The 26,711-nt window shown below is 32.8% G+C and overlaps 1 protein-coding gene across 2 annotated transcripts; it reads right to left on the bottom strand.

Annotated features, from left to right (window-relative positions):
• Positions 1-1,218: 1,218 nt before the first annotated feature.
• On the bottom strand, positions 1,219-24,904 carry LOC132915246 (G-protein coupled receptor dmsr-1-like). Of its 2 annotated transcripts, XM_060975046.1 has the most exons (4): positions 23,492-24,904; positions 20,082-20,328; positions 8,401-8,790; positions 1,219-2,766 (listed from the first exon to the last, which is right to left on the bottom strand). In XM_060975046.1, the coding sequence occupies exons 1-4, from the start codon at positions 23,813-23,815 to the stop codon at positions 2,561-2,563; spliced, it is 1,167 nt and encodes a 388-aa protein (XP_060831029.1). In that variant the 5' UTR covers positions 23,816-24,904; the 3' UTR covers positions 1,219-2,560. The 2 variants fall into 2 exon arrangements, with proteins under 2 accessions (XP_060831029.1, XP_060831030.1); XM_060975047.1 differs by lacking the exon at positions 20,082-20,328 and having other exon boundaries at positions 23,492-23,656.
• Between the last annotated feature and the right edge of the window lie 1,807 nt (positions 24,905-26,711).

Raw genomic sequence — 26,711 nt, 5'->3', positions numbered from 1 at the left:
TACGAATCGACCACAGGGGGTGCTCAAACTCGGCAATAGAATTACCTCCAAAATTTAAATTGTTAATTTTGACCATTCAACAGTAGGAAGAGAATTAATAGATAAGATATGCTTCAAGAAGTAGAATTATACAATGAAAGATGCATACAACGTGATATACTACGTACAATTTATATTTCATATTATGTATATTTATATTGTTATAGTCGTTGCTATAAATTACGGATATTTATCTATACATATACGTATACGTCTCCGTAAAAATATTGATATTTACAATTTGTACAGTTGTTTAGAACTAAGAAATATCATGATCACATTATATCATTACTGTTATGTTATTAATAGCAATAGAAAGCATTTACATTACAATTCATGATTAACATATATTAGCTTTAATAAATAAATGTGTCTCTAACATGAAATTCGTATTTCATATTATTTTAATTTCTTAATGTACAAATTTTTCGTTGAAATCACAGCAATATTTATTGAAATACTCAAGGGAATTAAATAACGCATAAGTAAATTTTGATGAATTTAGGAATACCGAGTAGGTGTTTATCTTTTTACGTTTCTTTGATGAAATATTACTGCATTATGCGTGTGTAATAAGAATATTCGTCAGCTTCATTTTGGCAGTAGTCTTTTTCAGTCAAATATTCCTAAATTCATAAAAGTTTCAATTGTAATTAAATTATATCAGGGAATTATATTTTCAGCGCCATCTATTAATGTAGCAGACAATATCTGATAGAAATCGCTTTCTCACAAGGTAAAGTTTAAAATATATGTAACTTCTCGTAAGAATAAATAAAGAACATTGTCAATATTAAATCCTACTAATAATATACACGATGTATATCCTAGTTCACTAGGATATTCATAGATAGTTCATTCTAATTCCTTCTGCAAGACGATGCTGGCATATTTGTTTTATTTGAAAATAGCACTTTTTGAATAAAACAAAATTGCTTTAATGTATTTCCTAAATTCGTACGGTTGGGTTGATCTCAGCAACGGTTTAAGGAGAACTAGATTAATCTAATCGGAAATAAAAGAAAATTTCGAATGCAAAAATCAATCAAAAAAAAATTACGTACGAAAAGAGACACTTCTTGCTTCATATAAACGGAAGTATATACCTTGTGGTATATTTTGTAATTCTTCTGTTAACAATATTCTACGATGGAAAATGAGGGAAAAATATCATAAACGTAGGTTCAAAAATGCTTTAGTAAAAAATTACAACGAAAGTGCGGAATAACAACGGACTGATTCTCGTTCGATTCAGTATAATAACAGATTGGCGCTATTTACCTACATTAGTTCCTTTCAAAGCGTCATCTGTCCTTATAATTATTGGATTAACAGCCTTAAAAAATTTAAATTATTACATTGCAAATTGATTTCTTTCAATTTCGGTAAATTGTAGAACAAATTCTTCGATATTAATTTCTCATATCTGGTAAACCTTTTGTTTTAATGTTGTCCACAATTAAAAATCCAGTGACATGATGTCTGGTGATTTTGAAAGCCAATGAATTAATTCTCCTCGGTTTATCTATGATTAAAGATAATTCTCATTTAATTATTATCATTATTTTGTATTTCTGAAATAACATTTTTGTAAAGTATTATTATATTGTATTATTGTATGATATTTTTCTCTTACCTTTAGTTTTCTCTCGTACAATATGCTGGCACAGTTTTGTGGAAAAGACATTTCGTATGTAAAAACTAACTATTAAGACCCTACATACTTTCAAACATGCCGCGACACGCATCGACACTTAGATTTCAAGAAATCTGCATCGGTTTCGATTTATCTCCACATTACCGATTGTTCTTAGTTTATGGTGTGACACCAACGCCAAAACACATATGTCAAAATGTTTGGTTATTTTTCAATTGCAATATCAGTATTAATATAATAGAGGGTATGTTCATAATAAAAAAATAATGATTTAAGGCTTAAAAGTAATGGGCAAAAACATGGTTAATTGGTAGAAACAGATTTTCCAGTTCCGCGTTATTAAAAGAATTAAAAACGAATGAACTGAGTGATTACAGAAATTATTTGCGTATGGATAATGCTGCTTTTTAACATCTATTGGATAAAGTACGCCTAAAGATTGAAAAACAAAATAAAACGATGAGAGTCTGCTGTACCTTATATTCGTTATCGGTGCCTCCCTCTACACGTTGAAACCTGCACCTCAACCGGATCTTGCTCACCTACTAACGCAGGATTCTGATTTCTGCATCGATAAAAGCTACTTCTGATACCGATTTTCCGATACCGAACTACATTGCAAGATGTATCAGGAAACCTAGTTGTCGATGCATGTCACAATATGTTTTAATGTGCATAGAGTCCTTTATATGACGTTAGTGTCTATTTATATTTGCTTGTGGCCATATTGGCGAAACACAAAGGAACGAGTAAACACTAATTTTATTGTTAAATTATTTTACTTATTTAAAAATCACAATCATCAGATGTTCGTTTGGTAGACGAGAGCATCGTAGAAAGAGGAGTCCACCACCTCGTTCTTAACTATACTTGTGTTACTTGCGTCACTGTGTGGTTTGTGCCGGTATTTCCATTATTTTCTATACAAATCCGTTTTGCAGTGCTTCTGGGGATTTTACAGTTTTTGCAGAAAAGTTCGTTAAACGTTTTCCTGAATTGTCTACTCATCGTGCAATATAGTATGAAGTTGATAGCTGAGTTTACAAGCGTTAACATATCTATAACATCACCTGAAAATTGACAAATTCTTCTGTTAATATTTCTTATAGTATTAGTAAATTCTTATATATATTATATATCTTATATTACAAAAAATATTTTTCACGTTTTTTATACAATGTATCCGTTTTATCTGAAAACACGTACAATTTATTAAATTTTAGTTGCTTGAAATTTATGTTTTTCGTTTTGGTCTACTTTGATCCAATTAAACTAATAGAAGCAGAATATCGTTATCAATATCATTTGTTTCTGATTGTTCGTGTCTCCACTGTTTAGACAGGTTACAGGTTACAGAAAATGGACTTACACCACTTTCAAAATAAATCATTATGCAATTCCATTTTTTAATCGAAATTTCATTGTTGATTGAAACAAAAATGTTTCAAGATTTAAATTATAAATTGTTTATAAATAAAAAGATCATGTTAAAGTATGTGTTTGTCGTTTTCTCAGATAATCAAAATATGGACTTTCATGACTTTTAAAATGAACGATCCATGTTGTTACTGATATATTATGAGTCAGTATTTTATTAATTTTAAAAGAACGTTATTATTAATGAAAATTTATTTATATTGTAAATGTCGTTATTGATAAAAATTCAGCAATAAACGATAATCGTGAATCCTTTAGTAAAGCTGCCAAAATTTTTCACTTTCATTTGTTTTTCTGTTGAAGGTTATCTAGTGAATATTTCACACGCTTTTAAATTTTTCCTAACTGCATAGCGCTGTTAGTGCTGACACAATGGTCTATACTCCTTTGTGTCAAAGTGACGATAACTCTCTTTCATAGAGGTAGAAAATCAATTTTTGTGTAAAAAATTCTCTTTTTCTCTTTGACTATATATTATTTTGCTTTTCTATCAGACATAATGTTGATAAGAAAATTAATTACTAAGAAATTCCAGGTAATCGCCAAGAAAATATCTGAGTTAATTACGAAGTTAATTACTAAGAAAGTATTAAACAAATGTAGGGTAATGAATATCGTAAATTTATTCTTTGAATATTATAATTTGATAATATTGTATGGTCTTTATTCGGTTAATAATAAATAATAATATTAAATTGCCCAAATGTTTCTTTTGTTTTATAAGGATATAATAGATGCACAATACTTTTTGTTTCATACTATTTTATTGAATTATGTATGATCCAGTTTGTTCTATTGGAACAATAAAATTATATAAAATAATCCAATAAAACAATATTCAACAAAAAATGTTGTGTATCCAAATGAAAGTAACTTTTGGGGCAACCTAATAATTAATCTGATTTATAGAAATAAATTTTGTACTAATTTAAGGAGAAACATTCTAACATGTGTTTAATTTGTTAGTGTAAAACTTAAATTCTTCTTACCATGCAGGTAATTAAAATGACTTGTGTATTTTAATTATTTTGCATTCGTTGAAGTGTCAATAAATCTTCCTTACAGAAATAATTTTTAACCTATATATAGTATAGCACTTTCATAAAAATAACTTCTCATGTATCTATACTGGGTGTAAAAAGTAAAAAGTATTCGCACACTCTCTAGAACTGAATAACTTTGTTTAAGATTTCATCAAACGACTTGAGTTTTTTTCGAAGTTAGTAAAAAATTAAAAAAAAAAAAATTGCGATTGGTCGAAGCGGCGAAGGGCACAGTAAAAGTGACTTTTTACAACCTTTTTATCTGAGACTGAAACGAAAGCTTGAAAAGTACATTTTGTAGATTTATGTAAGTCACATGCATCTTGAAAATTTCATCGAAAAATCTTTACATTTATTACGGTAATAAACTGTATATGTATAACAGACATAAATCTGCGAAACGTACTTCTTATATTTTCATTCTATAGGTTAGGATCAAAATGTTGTGAAATGTCATCTTCGCCATTTTTATCGCCACTCCGACCAATCGCAGTTCCTCAAAATTATTTTTGCATGCCATATAGTAAACTAATTCTTCTAAACTACCAACATCTCAAAGTAGCTCAAGTCCAGCTTTGTTCCAACATTAGAAAAAATATTCTATTTTAAATATGTATTATATATATATATATTATATATATATATATATATATATATATATAATATATATATATATATATAAACTTTTTATACATACATATACATATATATGTATGTATGTATGTATATATATGTATATGTATGTATAAATAGTTTTCTAATAGCTTTTGCGAATTGAAAATTATTGCATAATTCATTTGATTATGTCTTTTTTATAATTCTTCTGAACGTCCTTTCAAATTACTTTTTTTATATAATACGATATACAGTGTGCTCTCAAAACATTTATTAATTAAAATCGTAGATAATACAATAAAGTAATCTAGAATTTCATAATACTACTACCATAAGGCGTATCGAATATATGCAACATTTTGAAAGGTCGTATTTCTTTCAATTATGCCTACGTATATTAAATTATAGTATTAATTGTACATACGCTTTTGAAGTAAAATACAATTTCCAGGATTCATTTCACTGTGTTTATCTCTTTGAACACGTATTCAAATATTACTTCAGATAATCCCTTAAAAATATATAATAATTATTATTGCATAATTTAATTAATTATATTTCCTTTACCATCCTTTTTGACGTTGTCAAAATTTTGAAAGAATTTTTTTTTAAATAATATGACATAATAGGTGTACAACATTTTTTGTTTTATATTACTTTGTTGAATTATGTATGATCCATTTAGTTGTATTATTACAAAATGGATTGTTTCTAACCTCAAAATGATTTTATAAGTAAATAATAGATGCACCATATATTTCGTTTTACATTATTTTATTGAATTATATATTTTGTATTAATAGAACAGAATGGATCATACATAATTCAATAAAATAATATGAAACACAAAATGTTGTGCATCTATTATTGCCTTGTATTTCCATGTACTTTGTAGTAATAGAACCTGGTAGGTCTGTATTTCAGTTTTTCATTCTTAATAAATTATGTGCGCAAAATATTACTTGTTATTATAATCGATAAAGCATATACTTTTTTGTACTTCTCCAATTTATCCATTGGTTTCACTGTTGTACACCTTTTGCATATCGTACATTTGAATTAACCTGTTAACTGCGGAGTTTACTTTCAAAAATCCTTCACGAGGTGCGTAGTTAAAATGAAATTTTATTGGAAATAAAAACGAGCGCAAGGCAAATGCTGCTATTATAAATTTCATAAAGTAAATAAAGCAAAACGAGGAAGGATTATATTTTTATTCGATAAAAAATTAGTAATTCATTGTTGAAAAATGTATTGTTATTAAAAACTTAGAAACTGCCAAGAAATAACAAAATAAATCACACGAAACGATTCTGGGAATAGCCGGTATACGCAGGAAAACACACAAATGGGGATGTATTGGGGAAAATAATCAATTTATAGAAATCAAAGAGAATAATAAAAAAAATTAATTTTCTTTTATAAAATATACAATAGTTTTACTGGAAGTATAAAAGAATCATAAAACTAAATATCATTTATATTACTTTTTACTAAAATTTCGAGTTTTTATAGTGAAAGGTAATCTTTTATTTTACACGACGAGTATATATATATATATACCCATCGAACGCAATTATAACTGGTTAACTTATAACTGAATCTTATGATTGAATGACTATAGTTTACTTAATGTGATAGCAATTAAGATATTTTAATGTTTTTTTAACACTTTCCATGTTCGTCAACCATCATGATGGTTGGTAGACTTATGGTGGACAGTATGGTGTAAATTGACTATGGATTTAATCAATTTTAACACTTTACTGACCGCTAGCGGTTCAACAGCATACGCACGTCCGACCGGCAGCTTAGGCGCAGATTCTGTCTGGCGCCGGCTCTGTTTCGGTTTAGACTCTCCAATACTATTCTTTTCGTTCATCGCGAATGATAAGTTTTTCAAATTGGTATAAAACTGTGGGAGCTTACAAAACAACGTAACTGACGCAACTGAGCAAGGTACCTTAGTACTAAATAACAAATTACTGCTCAAATAATGAGAAAGATTGTTGGCGATAAAAAGTCGATTAATAGGCTATCGATCGGTAAGCGTCGGTGACAAAAAGCCGACTAATAGGCTATCGATAGGTAAAGTGTTAAGAAGTGGCAATAAAATATCATAATGTCAAAAAAAATTGTTTTATTATAAAATACCTATCAATGAATCTTGTCACATTTTAATAATAAACTAGGAACTTTTTTCAACAAATCAAAGATAATTTATAATCTATCTATCTACTCGCCAGACATGAATTCCCTGGAGTGTACCATTCGAGGGATTCTCGAGGCAGTGGTTTGCTTTTAGCCGTACAAATCGGTGGAGTCGCTAAAGCGTCATTTGATGAAGGCATGGAAGCAAATTGATCAAAGTACGGTGCGTGCCTCTATAGATCAGTGGAACGTCTCAAGGCTTGCAGCGACGCAAACGAAGGAATTTTCAAAAACAATTTCATCTAACTAACATTCTATGGTATTCTGATTGTCAATATATGTTTTCTCATTTTTCTTTGATAAGATTTAGATATAAACAACTCTATCGCGACGTTGCCAAATTTGCAGTTTCTATGCAGTATATACGTGCCATTCAAAGTTCTGAATATTTCCACTCGTATAGTCGTTATACAGTGACGAGGAAGATTTAATTTAACACGAAAAAGAAATTCTTAAGATTATACAGGGTGTCTGGTAACTGGTAGTACAACTGATGATTCCGTTTCGTTTTTTTTTTTTTAGAAAATCAAGTTTGAATATCTCTTTGATACACGTGCTCTCAGACAAGTCTCAATTCAGTGAAGAGTGTTTGCTCTTGGAGACAATGACGAAGATCATCGGATCGTCAGTCTATAGAAATTTAATTAAAAGAGCACAATTATTTATGCAAAAGCATGCACATCATCTTCAGCAGTTTTTGAATGAATAAAATAAATAAAATTGCTGACGATTAAGGACTTTCTTTTGTTCTGTGCTCTCATCATGCAGATCATCTGGAATTGCCAACTGTCGGTAAGGACGTTTACCGATATGAACTTAAATTACATTGGAATTTGCTATATAATGTTACATGCGATATTTTATAATTAATCGTATCTGAATTTGTAATTAGATCGTAAAATTGCAGGTAAAATAGAGCATACTGGTCGTTGAGAGATTGATAGTTACTAAAGTTATATTGGATATTTAGTTTGCCAGATGTGCAATCAATATCTGCATTCATATATACTTACACAGCTACTAGAGATAAACAATTAATTTAATGAGAAATTATCATCGTTACAATATGGAAATTACATCCTCTTTATCGAATATTTTAACATTCAATACGCAAGTACTTTCCTGGCTAAATTGTTTCTCATTCTGGCAATACAAAGCTTTGTTGCTGTGACATGTGAAAATCTCCAAAATAAATAAATGTAAAATTCTCTGCAAATTTGACTAAAAAATAAAGCTAAATTTGATAGTGAAACTAGAAAATAAAGCTAGTAGAGTTAAATTTCAAAATGTGTATCCACGATTGTACAGTCAGAGGATTCAACTTCCAGCTAGACTTTCTGTCGATCTTTTATTTAGAGCGATAGAAAATAAATATTCCACAAGTTTTGGCATACTGACCTAACATCAAGTAGCAAGTGGAGAAGAATCCTGGACCGAGAAGCACGCTGAAAAGTCCGAGTATTCCCTGTGGCAATTCTGTGAGTAGAAAAAGCAGCAAGACTGCTAGCAACATCATCGTAGTTCTATCTGTTTGTCGCTCTTTGTCCCCTCTTCGGCAACTTTTCTTTTTTTCCAGCTGTTGTTCTTGAATATTGGTTAACTTTCGCCTCCTTCGTTTGGCTTCCAATAGAACTTGCAGAAGCTTTAAGCTGACGACCGTTAGGACGAGGCAAGGCAGAAGTTTTATTACCACGCTATAAATCCAGAAATTTAGTTCCTTCAAAATGTCATGATTTTCTGCCATTTCCGTCAATCGAACAAAGTAGAGAGTAGTGTTTGTTGTATTTCCTATTGGGAAATATAAAAATATTTTTCGTTGATCGAATCAAGTAAATTCAACAGCACATATATCGATTTAAATGTTGGCTGAATCGGCTAAATTGAAAGTGACTATGATATACATTTTAATGGCTATGATAAATTTTTAAATATCTCACATTTTCGTCCCTTATTAGTAGGCTGCGGATTTTTATGCATTTATGCGAAATACGAAGACACAAAACTATACAGAATGCATATAATATGCAAAATTACATGAAGCATCCGAGATAGATAGAGTTACAGTTTTTAATATGATAACCAAATTTCTGTTTAAATTCTGCTTCGTCAGTTTTGTTTATCTATAATCTCGCACGTAAAAGGAAAAAGTGACTGACACGCTCATTAACGCCAACGCTAAACTCCTGTACCTAGAAACGTGAAACTTGAACAGTATATCCCTTTTATGACGTAGGCATAGTATTTTCGGAAATACGAAACCTTAAAGGCTAGAAGGAGATAACATTTTTTTCTGTTCAAGTGATATCTATATTTCACGCATTGTTTCAGTCGGGAACACGAATTTCGACGTATCAACCTCTCGTTAAAAATAAACAAACACGTCTTTGAGCGTTTTTCGAAATACATACAGGGTGAACGATATACGCGCAACTGAGTCATTTAAAAGTCCCGCCATTCTGGAACGAAGCGATATTGGCAATTGTTCTATGAATATGAATTGAAAAATAGAAAATTGTTTGAACACTTTATCCAAGTAAAGTCGATAACGATGACTATGACAATATCATCTGATAGTGCGCTAGACATCTTCTTATCAGATTTCTTTAGAAATAAAGTGTATGCCAATATACCAAATACAATGGAGCAGCTAGCAGACGTTTTTCGAGAAACAATAGCGAACATAGCTTTCAAAACGTGAGATGCAATGGAAAATACGATTGATCGTATTTGTCGTACTTGATCGACTTCGTACAGCGTCTGGAAGCGGACATCTTTCTCATGTTGCGTTCCATACGTAATTCCTAGGTATTATTAAATGTCTTGTATTGAAAAGAGTGTTGACTTTTTTATTCTGGTTAAACATAATTGACAATTATAAAATGTTCACCTTGTATGTGTATCTTTTTTTTCAGTATTCTAGAGTCTTTACAATTTGTTCAAGAAGGATATTCGGTATGTCATAACAGGATAGAAGTATGTTCAACGAACACGCCTGTCCCTTTGGATGATGTTCGTACAAAATTATGTTTCACTGATAACTTTTTGTCAATAACACTGAAAATCAGTCAGCTAGGGGAGAGTCGTGTAGTACCGAACAATCTCTAAGTTATTTGTTACGCCTTAGGCTAGAGTGAGTAAGAGTCAAAATTTAAAAAATGAGTTTGCTGTACAAATAGAGCTTGGTGGAAGAAAAGAAATTAATTTTGTGAAATTCGATGATAATGGAAATGTTGTAATTTGTGGGAAACGAAGAATTATCGTCCAGTACCGATTATTTCATTAGTAGATGTTCCAGCCTAAATGATTAATAACGTTAAAAAACTGACATTTAGAGGTTAGAATACACGCTTTTATTCAAATTATATTCTTACATACAGTGTGTCTGGCTTATTTCGAAACGCACAAATATCTGGAAGGACATGTATCGTACGAAAAAATGTTTCGGACAGAAAATCCATAGCATGGGGGAGCACGTACTGTACTTTTGTGTATTTAACCTTGGGGTGACCTGTGAAAGCCATGTTACAATTTTTAGGTGAACACCTCCGCCTGGTATTACAATATATTCTTGTTGCTGACATTCGGTCGTTTTCAAAACACTGCAAAGTTGTATCTTTTGCACTATTCGCTATCAACTTAAAAAACTAATCCAACGGAGCAATACGAGCAATCGCCTAACCTAAAAACGATTGCTCGAAACTGACTGATTGTTTTGGAAACATTAGAAAACTGCGACCTTGTGTTTCGGCAACGCCATTTCAATAGCAGCGTTATGAAAAGCGCCTTTACGTGTCCCTGTAATGTGCATTGAGTGGCGCTAAGATCGGCGAATAGATCGAATCTTAAAGTTCATATTTCGGTAGCGAGTAATGCAAAAGACACGAGTTTGTAGTGTTCTGAAAATATGCGAACGTCGAACGTAAAAATATGTAATAAGAAACGAAGGTATCCATTTAAAATTTTAACGTGACCTTCGCAGGAGGATTCGACGTCACCGCAAGGTCAAGTACGCAAGAACATAGTACATTCTTGTCGATATCACGCAATCTTTTTGTGTCATTTATGTTTCTCGATATATCTGTGTGATTCAAGATAAATCGGACACATTGTATGTCACAAGGAAAATAAGTAATATTTTTGTGATGTGTGCACTGGACATGTGATCAGTCAGCGTTCGTCATTTTCGGAATACTGAAAGCCTTAGTAGCCTGCTCTAGATCATTTTATCTCTGAAGATTAGCTTCAAAGCCACATCCACACTCCGCTCTGGCCATTTTTCTTTTTTCTCCTTTGGAATTTTAGATATTTTTCTGCCTGTAACGGTACAAGAAAGAAAAAACGAATATCTTCTAATTTAATTTCATCTGTCAATAGAGTGAACTTTCGGATAAAAAGAATGTGGTTCGTACTGAGCGACATCTGATCGGTCGGTATTGACGATAGTTAAACGCTTGGTATTTGACTACAAACACGTGGAAATGTTTTTGATTGTAACGTATTAGGTTGGGCCAAAAGTCTCGTTCGTTTTATAAGGAAATAAAAGACTCACATTTTTTGTTTGAATGCAAAACGATAGCCAAAGGACGATTGAAAATAAAGACGATAACATTAACTTTCACGTTTGAATAAACATTACCAGATAAAGCAGCTGCGTGCAGATAGCGAAAGACACTTTTGGGACGACCTAATATATAATACACAAATAAGATTGCAGAACTATTTTATGGCTGATAATTACACTCTGTTAGACTACATATAGTATACACAGTGGAAAAACAACATTTACTTACCTGGACAATAAAATATCAGCTTTAGAAAATAACTTCTAACACTGGGAATATCAACTTATACGCGTAACGTGTCAAAACAGCGAAAACGATGTAATAAGCGTTAGAGCTACGAAACATGTTGTATAGAATTGTTATATCCATCTGTTCGTTCAAATAAAGTGCTAATATCTTGTGAAAAATGTCAGAAATAATTTTAGTCGATATTGTATAACAGTCGGTACTGCAGTACTCTGCCCTAGACATATATATTGTTCATCCTGGATATATCTCCTAACTCACGTAGGAGTGAAAAACGGGTAGGTTTTTTTCTCCAGTGATAACCATATCTCCATATCGGCTAAAGCTGTAAATTTGCCGTCGACGAACAAACTCAGCTCATTAAAAATAAACCATCACGTGCTCGAGCGTGTTCACACAGAGGTTGATAAACATAAATCACTAGAGAAACAAATACTGCGCTAGCGAAGCTGCGGCGGACAGCTGGCAAAGATATAAATCTGCATAAAGATCTGCAATCTGATAAGAAGGAACGAAAGCAAGAAGTTGACTATTTTAATACATGTTTTAGCCATTAATACATGATGTAATAAATAATTACGATTATAATACACATATCGTCGCGTGGTGTCGATAGTAGCGCGATTGAAGAAATGTAAATTTTAGAAGAGAGATTTTTTTTAAATTTACGAAGAAGTCTTCGTGATTCATTTCGACAACCTCATAAGACTGATTTAACGCAAGACAGCGGTTAAGATTGATAGCGGTATAAGTGGTAATTCCTTCGTTTGATGCGAAACTAATGGAATTATAAATATACCGTTTTGCATGGTAAAAATAGAACCACAGTGTAGATCTTCTATTCAATAGAAACAAGATTGAAATATTTTTAGCTGTGCCACTGTCAATGCCACGCAGCCATATCAGTATTCTGCAAACAAACTAACTTATCGACGTTGTAAAATTTCGTTTCCTTAACCTTTTAAAATTCTAGGTAATATACCGGGCGCATGTGCTGTTTTCTATTTTTTTTTTCTTCCTCAACTATTAATCTAGCGACTTTGAACGAAACGATAACCGTTACTTCTCGGTTTCACGCAGGTTGTCGGTGAAAATTTCTAGTTAAAGTTTAAAACTGTGATCGGAGACGATCGCAGCATCTTTGGTCAAAGCCCAATGTAATGCTACGATCGATCCTAACCACAATGTGGTCTATCCCTTAATTACAGACTACTTGTCCCTGAGAGAAATTTGAGATCGTATTTCATTGATAAAATCTGACTGAGTTTGCAAGTTTCAGCATTTCAGTGAACCGTAGAAATCCATAATAAACAAATCGTATGTATCGGTAAAGAAGATCTGTTATGTTCAATTCATTTTTCGAACACAGTGTCGATAAATTAAATTTTCGAGTGATCTAAGGAACGAATAGTTTAAACTGTGTGCCATCAGAAAAGTTTTTGATTGATTCGTAATTCGTTCAATTCATTTTTAATTGACTCGAAATAATTTGTAAATAATTTTACTTGTTACTTTTGGATTTTTATTAATTAGTTTGCCTATAAACATAAATATTATATATTTTCATGCGTTGTAATTCGACCAAATAAAACGTATTGTGAATGTCTGAAATTACTCTTTTGATTAGATTGAATTTTCGTATATTTATTTATTTATTTGTAAGCATAAATGTTTCATTCGCATTTACTGTAATTTAGTTGAGCAAATATTACGATTTTTGGAATTTATAATCGTGTCGTTTCTCTTTCTACTTTTGATTGAATTTAATCTTCGTGTATTCGATTATTCATTTGCAAATATAAATATTTCATTCTCATTTATCGTAATTCAATTGAATAAATATAATCATTTTTCAAAATTACAATTGCGTCACTTTTGGTCCTACTTTTCATTCGATTGAATTTTCATATTTTACTTCTGATAAAGAACATTTTTACGAATTTAACAATGTTCCGAATATGTAATAAACGTTTGGAGTATTAATCATTTTTTAAAGCCAAATTGTCATTTTCGACCTCTGAAGAAACAAGGGAAGAAAACAACAGAGTTGAATAAAAAGACAAAAATCTATGTAAAAATATTATTATAAATAAACATTATTAAAATTATTATTATTAACTCTGCAACAGTCCTTAAATTCTTACATTTGATTCATGCGATCGTTTTAAAAAAATCTTTGCCAAAGAATTGAAATGAAAAATTACACTACTACGAATGTAAGAAGTTTGTTAACAAATTAGAAAAATACTATCGAAACGAAAATGACTCGAAGAATACAACAGGACTAATTTTAATAATTATCGACGAATAACCTTACCCTCTGTATATTAAAAATTTATTTAAATATGCATCCAATTTTTTTTTTTTTTTAAGTTTTAATTTTCATGATAGTAAATGAAACATAATAAATATCCAACAAGTTCGTTAAACTAAATTTTTATGACATTCTATTTTTTTTTTTATCCTTGTTCCCTGACTTCCTAAATTGTTTTCGGAAACCTTTAGCTATTAGTCTATCGCTAAGCACGAAAGCGATCGTTTTACATCGCTATATTAGTTGCCATATTCGATATGCAATATCGTAATAGTAGAAAACGTTCAACATGCAAAGTGTCTCAAGTAAATACGTAACGTACAACGAATTATTTACATATACGAGAATTTGCTATCAATGATAGTAAAATCTTTGATCTTTTGAAGCTCGACAGCTTTCTTCGTGCAGATGTAAATTCGCTGCTAGCCACTTCGAACGAGGAAATAATAGCCCCTTTCCTTTTCTATAGATACGTAGCATTGATTCAGGCAACTTTAAATAGATCTCATACTGCCATTTATAACGCTCGTTTCGAGCGTATAAGTAAAATATATAAACGTTTAAATGCGATGGGCAGAGACGTACAGTGGCGGGCTAAGCTTCTGTGCTGTAATCACTATACTGTACTATACTGTACCTAGTCTTGACAAGGATCAAATTCGAAAGAAAGTAATTTGCGGTGCAAACGATGTTCGATAAAGGGGGACAAATATGGTTTCCTTCAAATTTTATCCTTAAGATTAATCATAAATGAAAAAGATCAAGAAGCTTGTAATTTGCAGCGAACGAAAAATTGTTGGCGAACTGTTTAGTTAGTAGATTTTAAGATCTAAGTATTAATTGCTACGTGTAAATTGGTGAAAAACATTTAAGCAGAAGAGAATTTATTTTTAAGCGCGTCTGCGAATATCGCAAGTAAAACGATCGACACTTTCTTGGCCTTTCCGCTCTATGTAAACATAACCTATAAATCTGACGCACTGCGTTCAATCTCCGTGGAATGATTTCTTGCAAACGGTGCACTCAGCGACTTATTCATCCAAGTTTAGTTTCCTCTTTGGCGAGCTATTCTTTTCTCTTTCGAGCTTGCTTCCTTTCTCGGAGAGACTTTGGTTATACGAAAAGATCTAATAAAATATGGCCGCTATGGGCGATTAGAAAGTACTGGTCATTGGGGAAGGTCTCAGGTTTGACGCGTAAAGTAAACAGCAAAATACCGAGGAATTTATGTATACCTGGTAGTCTAAAAATATTGTACATAATATGACAAAATTATTTAATTACCTGGAAAGTAAAAAGTCAGCTAAAACAAATTAGAACGTCAAACATTAAATGTCTTAGAATTCTGGTAATACAGAAATAATAATAAGGAAATTTTGGAATGTTTTTTTTTTCCTTTATAGTGCAGTTAACTAACGATAAGGCGAAAACCAGCTTTAGCCGCTACTGTACAACTCTCCTTTAAGTGTGCAGTAATTCATTTGCAGTATGTTAATTCGTATTTTTATTTACTACAAATCCTCGTTTTATTCTTATCTTAAGTTAAGAGTCTCTTACAATGTTATTAATTGGAAAAACTATGAAAATGTTTTAGAATCTCTTTGCCATGAGACAGGACAATAAAGTTTCGTATAAGACACTTTGCATAATTGGTTATACGATATTTTCCTACTAAGCGAAAACGAGCTGTTGGGATCAAACTTTAATAGCAGAAATTGCTCATAAACGTTAAAAAGGTAAAAGGTTCAATTGTAGGATGTATAAGTATCATTAACGTTATTAATTTATACTAATGTAAAAAGCTCTTTCATAAGATTAATAACATCAATAATAAGAGTAATAAGAAACGAAAAAAATAAAGACGTTAGAAGTATAAAATGCTTCCATGCTATCTGTTTCTGTAGCGTGTTTCTTCAAATGCAACGTAGTGATTAAGCAACTGGTATGAATACAAATAAGGCGTTCGTGATACTACTTTTATGATCGTCGATGGAATGGAACAAAAATCTCTTGGCCACTTTCTAGTGTACAGTAATATACTTTTAATAAGAATATTCAAATGTAATGTAAATTATGGATTTTTTGATATTGATGAAAATTCAGAAGATTTAGGCATTAAAAGACTATATACATACTAGTTACGGTATACAGGGATACGTACAATAGTCTGATTGGAAAGAAAAATACAATTCTACTTTGTTAATTCACAGCCACATTAAAAAAAAAAAAAAAAAGAAATTAGGTTCTATGGAAATTGACATGAGATTATTCAACTTTTTCTATATTATTTATTAACACAGTTAACCTTGCAAGGACTACGCTTCTGGATAAAAATATATTATTGAATGATATATAGTAGAACCTCGATTATCAGAACTCCTGTTATCCGAATTTTCTACTATCCGAACGACCTATTATTGGAACACGTTGCGCGTGTAAAAAGTTCAATCCTCTATAAGAAATTTTGTTTACGATCAAGTAACTTAAAGGATTGCTGTTATATAGTGACATACGCCCGCTTAGGCATGAAATGTGTGATACTAAGAGGAGCACAGAGCAAATTAGCTACACTGAGGACACCACACAGGAAAAAGTGGAAGATTATATCATGACAGACGTAGAAGAAACTCTTTCTATATCGAATACAACACCAGGGTTCGGTAATTGTGACGACGCCGACATAATAGAATGCTTTCAATGTGATGAATCGTCTTCAATTGACCGTGATACTGGTGTAATGTGCACTTTGAGTAATGCATTGAAACATGAATAGAATGGTAATGACGATATTCCTCGGCGTTTTCAAGTATTTGAGGCTTTAGAAATAGAGCTAAGATGGCATGAGAGAGAAAAGAAATGTAACTTCACCGAAATCTGGTAAAGAAATTCGGCCATTTGTATTACTGTTAATATTTGTTTTTATTTACTATTTTGCTATTAATGTTTATGTTCCTTTTCAAAATAAATATATGACGATAAACATCAGGAAAGTAACTGTTCCATTATCCAAAAATTTCCTTATACGAACACCTGTGTCCCCCTACCTATTTTGGATAATTGAGGTTCTACTGTATAAATTTTGGGTACCATTGAAATACTCGATACAGAATTCACCGACAACTATTCATCGACACCAAATTTGACCTACACCAAACTTGACTGACATCATGCTTGACTGACACCAGACTTGATCCACATCATGTTTAATTGACATCGTACTTGACTGACATCAGACTTGACCGATATCACACTTGGTTAACATCAGAATTGACCGAAACCAAACTTGATTGATGCTAGAATTGACTGATATCACAATTAATTGACATCAGAATTGATTAATAGACTTGACCAATAAGAAACTTGACCGACACCAGACTCGACTAATAGCAAACTTGACAAATTGACTTGACCGACACCAGACTTGATCCACATCAGACTTGACAGATACCAGAATTAACTGACATCAGACTTGACAAATAGTAGACTTGACCGACACCAAATTTCATCATCATACTGGATTGACCGGAATCAGATTTGATTGATATTAGAATTAACCGATGCCAGATTTGATTGACATCAGAATTGACCGATAGTAGACTTGACCAACATCCGATTGATCGATACAGGATTTGATTGACATCAGAATTGATTGACACCAGACGTGACAAATAGCAAACTTGACAAACAGCAGATTTGAGCGACATCAGACTTGACCATACTTGCCAATAGTAGACTTTATCGGTAAGAAACTTGACCGACACCACATTTCACCGACAGTAGCTTTGGCCTACAGCTTTGACTGGCAATTTTAACTAGCATCTACTCTAAAGGGTAACGGCTTTAACTGATTGATAGAAGTAACACAGAGAAGTAGGAGAGGATTGTTACTTATGTAGGTTTAATGCTACAGATAATTGATAGGATTAAAAAAGCTGACCTAAACCTAATACCGTGCATAAGCTGGCTAGCAATTAAATATTTTGGTTTGATTTCAATTAATTTATGGTAAGTTTGAGTGTAATTTTAACACAAATCAATATGAAATTCATAGTCTGCGTTAGGTTTGTCTTTGGTCTAGTCTTTTTAATCCGGCCACCATAAGGCAGCTGGCCATCAATTATCCGCAGTAATAAATCTACGTGAATAAGTAAAAATCCTCTTTCATTTCCCTGTGCTAATACTGCCAGTCAGTTAAAGCTGTCGTCGGCGAAATCTGGTGTCGGTGAATAGCTGTCAGTGAAATTCCTGTCGGTGATTTCAATGGAACGCATAAATTTCATCTTTTCATGTAATAATATAATATGCATACTGTGTATAGTTACACATTTGGTTTCTATAATTTGTATTTCGATTTATTGATACAATTCGCAGATCTATAAAAACATTAAGATGTCTACTTAGGAACGAAAATGGAGATTAAAATGTAACTGTGATTCGTAATAATGCAGTTTTTAACAAGTCCTCCGTTGTTTCTAATTACTCTAGTCGTTAGCAAAGAATTATTTCAGACGCTAGGTTGTTTCCTTCAGTCGCTATTTCAATCCATTAACATGTGAAAAACAACGTTGTCTTCGTAAACATTTTGCCTTTACGAACAATTTACCTAAGTTATTCTCAACAATTATTTATAAAAATATTTACAAATCTGAGGGGCTAATGTAAGAGTATATTTTCGTGTGGAAAATACGTTATTAAAATCACTTGCTTTCAACTTTGCCCTGTTGCATATTAGATCAAGACATTTAGTGTGATAAATTTAATTTCAAATAAATGCAATAATAATCGTTTCGCAATTGTCGCTGCTCATTCAGTTCATGATGCTATTTTATACATCTATGTGACGATGTATCTTTGCTACCATCTCTTTGTATACACGAAGATGACAATTTATTAATCAAAATTATGGAGACGATGATATGTAAACTATACTAGTATGTAATTCTCGTTTACTCCTGTAACGCTTTATATAAATACTCTACGTATTTCTTAATTTTGTTTTTTGTAAAGAGTAGAAGATTGCGTTTATATAGCTTTTTTTATATAGTTTATATAGCTTAGAATATTTATTGTCTCTAAATATCTATAGCATACAAGGTTTCTCATTTTAATCGACCCACGCAAATCTCCTAAAAAACACGTTATTTAAAAAATTGCTTCACGTAAAACTTGTTCTGCTTGAAGGGGGACATTTCAGGATGATCACCAGATTTGTTGAAGTGTTTTTTTAAATGGAACTATACCTTTTTTTGGTACACCGTTTGATGTAATTTTCAATTCTCTACTAGAAAGGCATTGAGGTACTTGCATCTGAAAACTATCTCAATGTTAATTTCGTCAAATCGAGCGTATAAACGACAAGGGAAGCACTGCGCCATTTTTCCTTCTGTTTTATACCATAAGTGTTACAAGATTAGGGTCGAAAGATCTTTTAAAATAAGCATATTCCCATCCAAGTACTTTAAACTTTTCAACCTACCTGTTAGACTTTATAATCGCCGAAGAAAACGCGTATAAAGACAAGAAATGGCCTGAAATTGCTTCAATGGTTTCTGAATGTCTATATTAATCGAATACCAGAGAAGATTATTATTAAAAATCACAGTTGCAATTTCGTATTTCATTTTTGTTCCCAAATAGACATTCGACTGTTTTATCGTTTCGTCTTCTCTTCCTCGCGAATTATTTCGACAAATTAAGCGATAAATCGCAGAAATATATTCTTAAGAATCAAATGATAACATAAGTGCGCTATCTCTTTATCCGTGATTGTAAATCATGTTGATCATCCTATATAAAATATTTTATTACGTGTAAATCTAATTTGAATTTTTCTTTTCAAAGGCGTTCGACAATCGATCGTACTTATACAGCGTTGAGCAAATGTTAATGATAATTAGTCGTTGATGTTTCGCCTAATAATACAAATTCATAAGTGACATGCATAAAGTGCTACTTACCGATCAAACTTTCATTTCGAGACTTTATGCTCATTCCATTGGAATCCAAAACTTCTACTTGCTGTCTTACTTCTGTCGTGATATACACGGGTATACAAAGCACAGGACAGAAAATGTACGCGATCGAAATCGCAAAAATAGTTCTCTTGTAACTACACCACTCTCTGTTTTGTTGCGGCCTTGCTACCGCCACGTATCTCCACACAGCCAGTATCAAAGTTAAACAAATTGAAATGGTGTGACAAACCTGTGGATATTACATTGGAACTCCGTGAATTTATCTGTATTGTTGCTCCTTTTTGTTAAATCGATATTTTCCAATTACGAATCGTATGCTTATTTTCTCGATTTATGTTGAAGAGAAAAATCTTTATGACAGAAACATTCGCTATAAATACCGAGCGAACTTCCACGAGTTATACTTTTTTCTCTCTGTTTAAATCGCAGTGAAACTTTGCAGAACTTTGGTTGGTTCCAATACACGTATAGTAACTGCTTCGGTTAGAAAAGTTAGGTCAAGTATTTTAAAACTAGTCTACTGCTAATGCTAGTGTTTTTACTAATTTATTACCAACATTTAATATATTACCAATTCTAGTAATTTTAATATCAGAGTCCGATTTGAAGAAAATGAAATTAACATGAAATAAAATAAAGATAAATCATGTTGCACTGCAATTTGGTTTTTAATTAAAGAAGAAGGCAAATCCAATATATTGTATATTGGATTGATTGGTGTTCAAACATATAGGTCGATTCTCATCAAACAAAGCAAGGAAACGACGGTCCAGAAAGAATGCGATGAGCCATAAATACCAAACGATTTTATAGGTCACTAGTACGATAAACACATTGCCATTATACACATAATTATTCAACACGTATTTTCGAAATGAAATTTTAATTCCATATGACAAAATTACTTCGAACCCTCGCATTCTTAAGCCAGCCTCAAGTTAGTAAGTTAAATTTCTACCAAATGTTCTAATTTTGTTTAATTATGTACGTAATCCATAGACAACTGGAAAAATTTGGAATTTTCCTTTTCCTTCCTACGTAGTAATAAATTGTTACGTCTCGTGGAAACTTACAGCAGAAACTCCAGCATCCAAACATCTATTATTTCGAATATTACACTATCCGAACGTTCTATTAACGGAACGATATTTCTTGCTCGCGTCCTTTACTATTACACGTATTTTCTCTAATTTCCTATTACTTTCCTATTGTTTTAATACGAAACTAATACGCGTGTAATATAGTGGGATCAAGGAGAAAACGTGTTCCATCGAGTATTGGAAGGAAAGGAAGAGTTACTCAGATAGTTAGAAAAACGTATGGAAGTGTCGTCAAGATTACAAAAATTGACGACGTTGACGGATCTGTAATTAGTGCTGTCAAAACAAAAACGTAATTGAAAATTATCCAGGTGTTTCAGGAAGAAATAGAAAAACTTTAATGCATATAAAAAATAATAAAAAGTAACAAATCAGAGGTAATGCAATGCATTACAAATTTTGGAATGTAGATAAAAATTGTTATCAACGTTTTAGGCCCTCGTGCTGGAAAATAGAAGATTATAGTGAAAGTGACGATGCGGAACCTTTATATCGAATTGTACGTAAAGTTCGTTCCGTTTTTCAGTTTCAGGCCAAACTGAAGAACGTGCATCGTTTTCAATCAATGTACGCACTATTCCTTTCCTCCTATAACTTTTCGCCTTCCGTGTGGTAACTTCGTCATCCCATCGGTGTGCAAGTGCTTAGTCTTCCGAGGAAAAGAAACGTTCCAGTTCGTTTTTCCAAAGAATGATAAGTTTTTGTCGTTGAGGTAGTTTTATAACAAGCGAGACAAGCGATGGTCTGAACGTGCAAGATCGTGAAAATATGTTACACGCGATAAAATATTCTATCCAAGTTGCGTCATCATTTTTGTCGTGTGCCGATTGACGTATTTGGTCTCGCGTTGTCTTGGTGAACCATGTTCGAATTTGTGCCAGATCAAAAAGAAACAAGTTGTTCCTTCCCTGTTGTTAATTAATCGACAATACCAGGCTCGACCAATTGCACTGTGGTTAAGGACAATTGTCTAAACTCAGATCCAAGAACATGAAGTCGCTAAGAAAAACGGAACGAACTTTATGTCGGGCCCAATATTTCTAACAAATGTTTATGGCGTTAGAAGCGTTAATTTGAGGCATATACAGTAATTCTGTAATCCAACGTAGTTCAATGTATTAACAAGATTTGATGTAGTAGCGAAAAAGATATAGGATTCATAGATAATTTAAAAAATATTACACTTTTTCGTTTTATAAGGAAATAATCCGCAATATTGTTTGTTTTATATTATTTTATTGAATTATGTGTGATCATAATAATAAAAATAATATAGAATGAAACATAATTCAATAAAATAATATAAAACAGAAAATGATGTGAATTATTTCCTTACAAAGTGACAGAAACTTCTGGGACAACGTGATATTATTCATTTTGAAATATAGAATAATAATAAAAAAAAGAGACGCGAGTTCCATTACTCGAAACTCGAACAGTTATGCTTCCTCATTAATTCGGATACTGCAGGTTCCACTGTATTTTATTCGATGCAATCATTCTTTACTTTGAGAAATGCTTTCAAATTTTCTAACAAATCATCGACATTTTCAGCAACGAATTTGCCTATCTGCTCTTCAGACAGTTCATAGAATTTCCAGGCAAAATTATTTCCAGGAACATGAAGTGGAAATTCGTATTCTTAAAAAGAAAGCAGTTTTAACTTCCGTTATTTAACTAGTTTCTTGTTATTGTTTAATTTAAGTCGTTTCAACACGCTGCTCTCCAATTTATCCATCAAAGAGCAGAAAACGATGAACGATTTCTTTTCAAATGGAAACGAAACGAATGCCACACTAATTTATGAAATTTACTTGGCAGATAGATCAGTCGACGACAAATAATAACTTCCCCCTTTTACACGTTACAGAAATTCATCGAACCTCGCAAATTCTTCGCGCAACCTCACTCGGACTGGACCTTATTCCTACAATCAACAATCGAGCAAGCCAACTGCCATTCTTTTCAGTATAGAAGAGCTATACTGTTCCAAGCGAGAAGCCAATATCCTTCGCTGGTTAACCACGAGCCTAACTCCATGGTTTATCATTAGATCTCGAGCACGCGAATCGCTGTAATTTACGATATATACAACAATTCGGCAAATGAGTTTTTCTTAGATAATTCGAGAAACAGACGCGCGTTCTACCGCTTTAGAAGTTATGTCGACCCATCATCAATTCGCGTACCGGAGATTGCCCGGCCTAGTCGAACTTGCAAAGAAAAGCAACTTCTTAATGGAATCTGTTAATCTCGATGTTAATTAATTTAATCGTGATAATTGTCCGTTACCTGTGCGAAATTCGAATGGAACAGCACAAAAATCGTCCATCCGTAGGTGAAGGTGTCCCTTCTTGATCGCCGATACAAATAGAGGTGAAACGCGTACGGAATGTAATCGATCATGACGAGCAGATCAGCCACGGCCAATCCCGTTAAAATTATATTGGTTGGTGATCGCATTTCCCGCCTGGTCAGGACAAGAATGTTTAAAATGTTGGCGATCGAACCGAAAATACAAACGAAAAGAGAAATCCAGCCGTGCAGCCGTGAGTAATAGGAATGAAACGACGATAAATCGCAAACGTAGTAGCTGGTCGATGCGTTGAAATCCATGATCGTTTGAAATGCACTAGCTATTCTTTTATCTCTCTCGTCTTTTAACGGCTCTCGTCGTTGCTCGTTTGCCGGCTGGTCTTCGATAAGTAATTATCCTAATGGGATATCTTCGATGATCTTCGATGTTCGAGTATTCTGCTCGCAACGGTAATTCCACGTAAACGAACGTGGCTGTTCCTCCTTTTCCAGGTACAGAAATGTTTTCCGAGGGAAATCCCTTAAATATCGCGATATCGATCCTTCGAATTTCGTTCTCCGAATTTTCCCGCAAATTAATACGATAATGAGAAAACGAGAAAAGAAGAGTGATACATTTTTGTACGTTTTGCTAATACTGTTTAAACCGTCAAGAAGAAAGAATTAATCGTTAAGAAGAAATGATTAAGAACATACGTATGGATGAATATTTCTGGTACTTTGCCTTATTGTTAGAAATGTTCTCTCTCTGTTTATTGTTCTTTATCTTTAGAACCGTGTAGAGAGTTGTTTGAAAATTTGTTGCACTCTTGTGCTTAGTCCTCGAAGAAATCCTCTTTGGCTTTCCTTTACGACTTCCGTTCTTTTATCCTGGAGACTTTAGAATCTGTCGGGAAATCGCCGCTTATCCTTAATGATGTTCTTCGAATCAAAGGAAAATTTGTGCGCTGGTGGATTAGTCAGTATATTTTGCAATTTCGATCTTCTCATAGGAATCGAACGAAATTATCATTCGATGAATCGAACAGTTTATCTTTCATTTATATGGCCGTTTCTATTTTCAAATACGATTTACCATTTCGATCGTACGTTTTCAAGAAAGACACTGGAAAATTCCTCTCGTCTCGTACGATTGTTCTAGCGAGCACATTTAACGGATCGACAGTTTTTACTTTTTTATTTTCCTTTCTTATTAACAGAACGCGAACAGTTAATACACTACGATTAATTTAAATTTTCATTTACTTTTTTTTTTTGTTTCTCCTTTTATTTTGTAGCTGTTGGAACGATCGAGATTTAAACCGAATGGAAGACACACAACGAGATGCAACAAGCGAGCAATTGGAGAAACGAACGACGCAACCGTGACGGAGAACGTCGGAACCGAGCGACGTCGGCCAAGCTAATGTCGCCGCGACGCTATCCCATGTTGCAGCCGCCCCGAAATTTTAACGCAGACGCAGATCATTTCCCTGTCTCTCGCTCTTTCTCCCTTCCTCTTTCATTCCGATTTTCTCTCTTTCCCTTCCACCCTTAGCCTTCTATTTATCACGCGATTCATCTACTTAATAATTCTTTGTCTTATTCTTTTGTACATTCATATACTTCCACATGGGCACATTCGTTTACGCGTAGGATAATTGCGCCAAATTTGGAACACCTGACTTTAAGAGCGGCCCAAAGATAGAAACATTCTTCTCTTTTAACAAAACTAACGTTAACACACCAGGGAATTAATAGATATTCGTGCGTTAACCAGTTAGCTGACCTCTGAAAAGTGTGTACCTAAAATGAAACCATCGCAGAGGCAACGGAGGAAAGAACAAGTACTTTGTTCACACTTATACAGTTTTTTCATAAGAATTAATTATACTCTTTTGTTTGTTCGTTTTGTTTCGCCTTGGCCTGCAAATATTCAAAACATCTTAACATTTACGAATATATTTTAGCTTTCGCTAAAATTGCAATTAAACAGTAAATTCGAACTACTTTTTACGCATGACGAGTATACTCGTCGCAACACAAAATAGCGCCGTTTCTTCATGACGAGTATACTCGTCGTAACACAAAATAGCGCCGTTTCTTCATGACGAGTATACTCGTCGTAACACAAAGCAGTGTCGTCTCTTCGTGACGAGTATACTCGTCGTAACACAAAGCAGTATCGTCTCTTCGTGACGAGTATACTCGTCGTAACACAAAGCAGTGTCGTCTCTTCGTGACGAGTATACTCGTCGTAACACAAAATAATGCCGGTTCTTCGTGACGAGTATACTCGTCAAAAACAGCTAACTGGCTAAAAGTTAACTGAGAGCAAGAGCCTAAGATGTAAGAAATGCAAAATATGTCCAATCTACCGAGTTAAAAGAATGGTACTTAATTAATATGGAACTGCTAGGAAATTTGTAAAGAAGTCTCAAAGAACTTTATTTTTGAATGAATATCTGAATAAAGAATGAATATTTATTTAAATAAAGAAATCAAATGAACGAATATGTCTTGTTTTTTCTGGCCTTTTTTCATGTGATTTGAGCACTTTATTTGGATGAAGCGATGAATATAAGAATTCTGTGTAACATATACTGAACCGTATTGTTTATTCAATTTTTTTCGCTGTTCTGACACTTTAAACGTACACGTTGATATTCCTAGTGTTAAAAATTATTTTCCAAATCTGATATTTTGTTTATTGTTCATTATGTTTATTATATCTAACCTATTAAATGTAATTACTAGTCGCAATTTTGCGATCTTATTTCTATGATATATACACTGTAATATAAAACATTTCCATGTGTTTGTCATTCAGGCAAGGCCAATCGATTGTCGTCCAGTATCGACCAATCAAGCGTCGACTAGTACACACCACATCTTTTTCATCTGCAAGTTCAATCCGTTGACAGGTGAAATTAAATCAGAAGATGTTCGTTTAATCTTTCTTATACCTTTTCACGCAGAAAAATATCTGAAATTCCAAAGCACCAAAAAGAAAAGTAGGCAGAGAGGAATATGAATTCGGCTTTGAAGCTAGTCCTCGGAAATAAAATGATCCAGAGACAGGCTACTGAGGCTTTCAGTGTTCCAAAAACGACGAGTGCGAAGACTGCACACATGTCCGATGCACACACCACGAAAATATTAATTACTTTCCTTGTGACATACAGTGTGTCCGATTTATTTTGAATCACACAAATAT

This window comes from Bombus pascuorum, chromosome 16 (assembly GCF_905332965.1).
Source record: "Bombus pascuorum chromosome 16, iyBomPasc1.1, whole genome shotgun sequence".
NCBI classification, from domain to species: Eukaryota; Metazoa; Arthropoda; class Insecta; order Hymenoptera; family Apidae; genus Bombus; species Bombus pascuorum.
The sequence above is the reverse complement of the archived record's forward strand: the minus strand, read 5'-3'. Positions and strand labels throughout refer to the sequence as shown.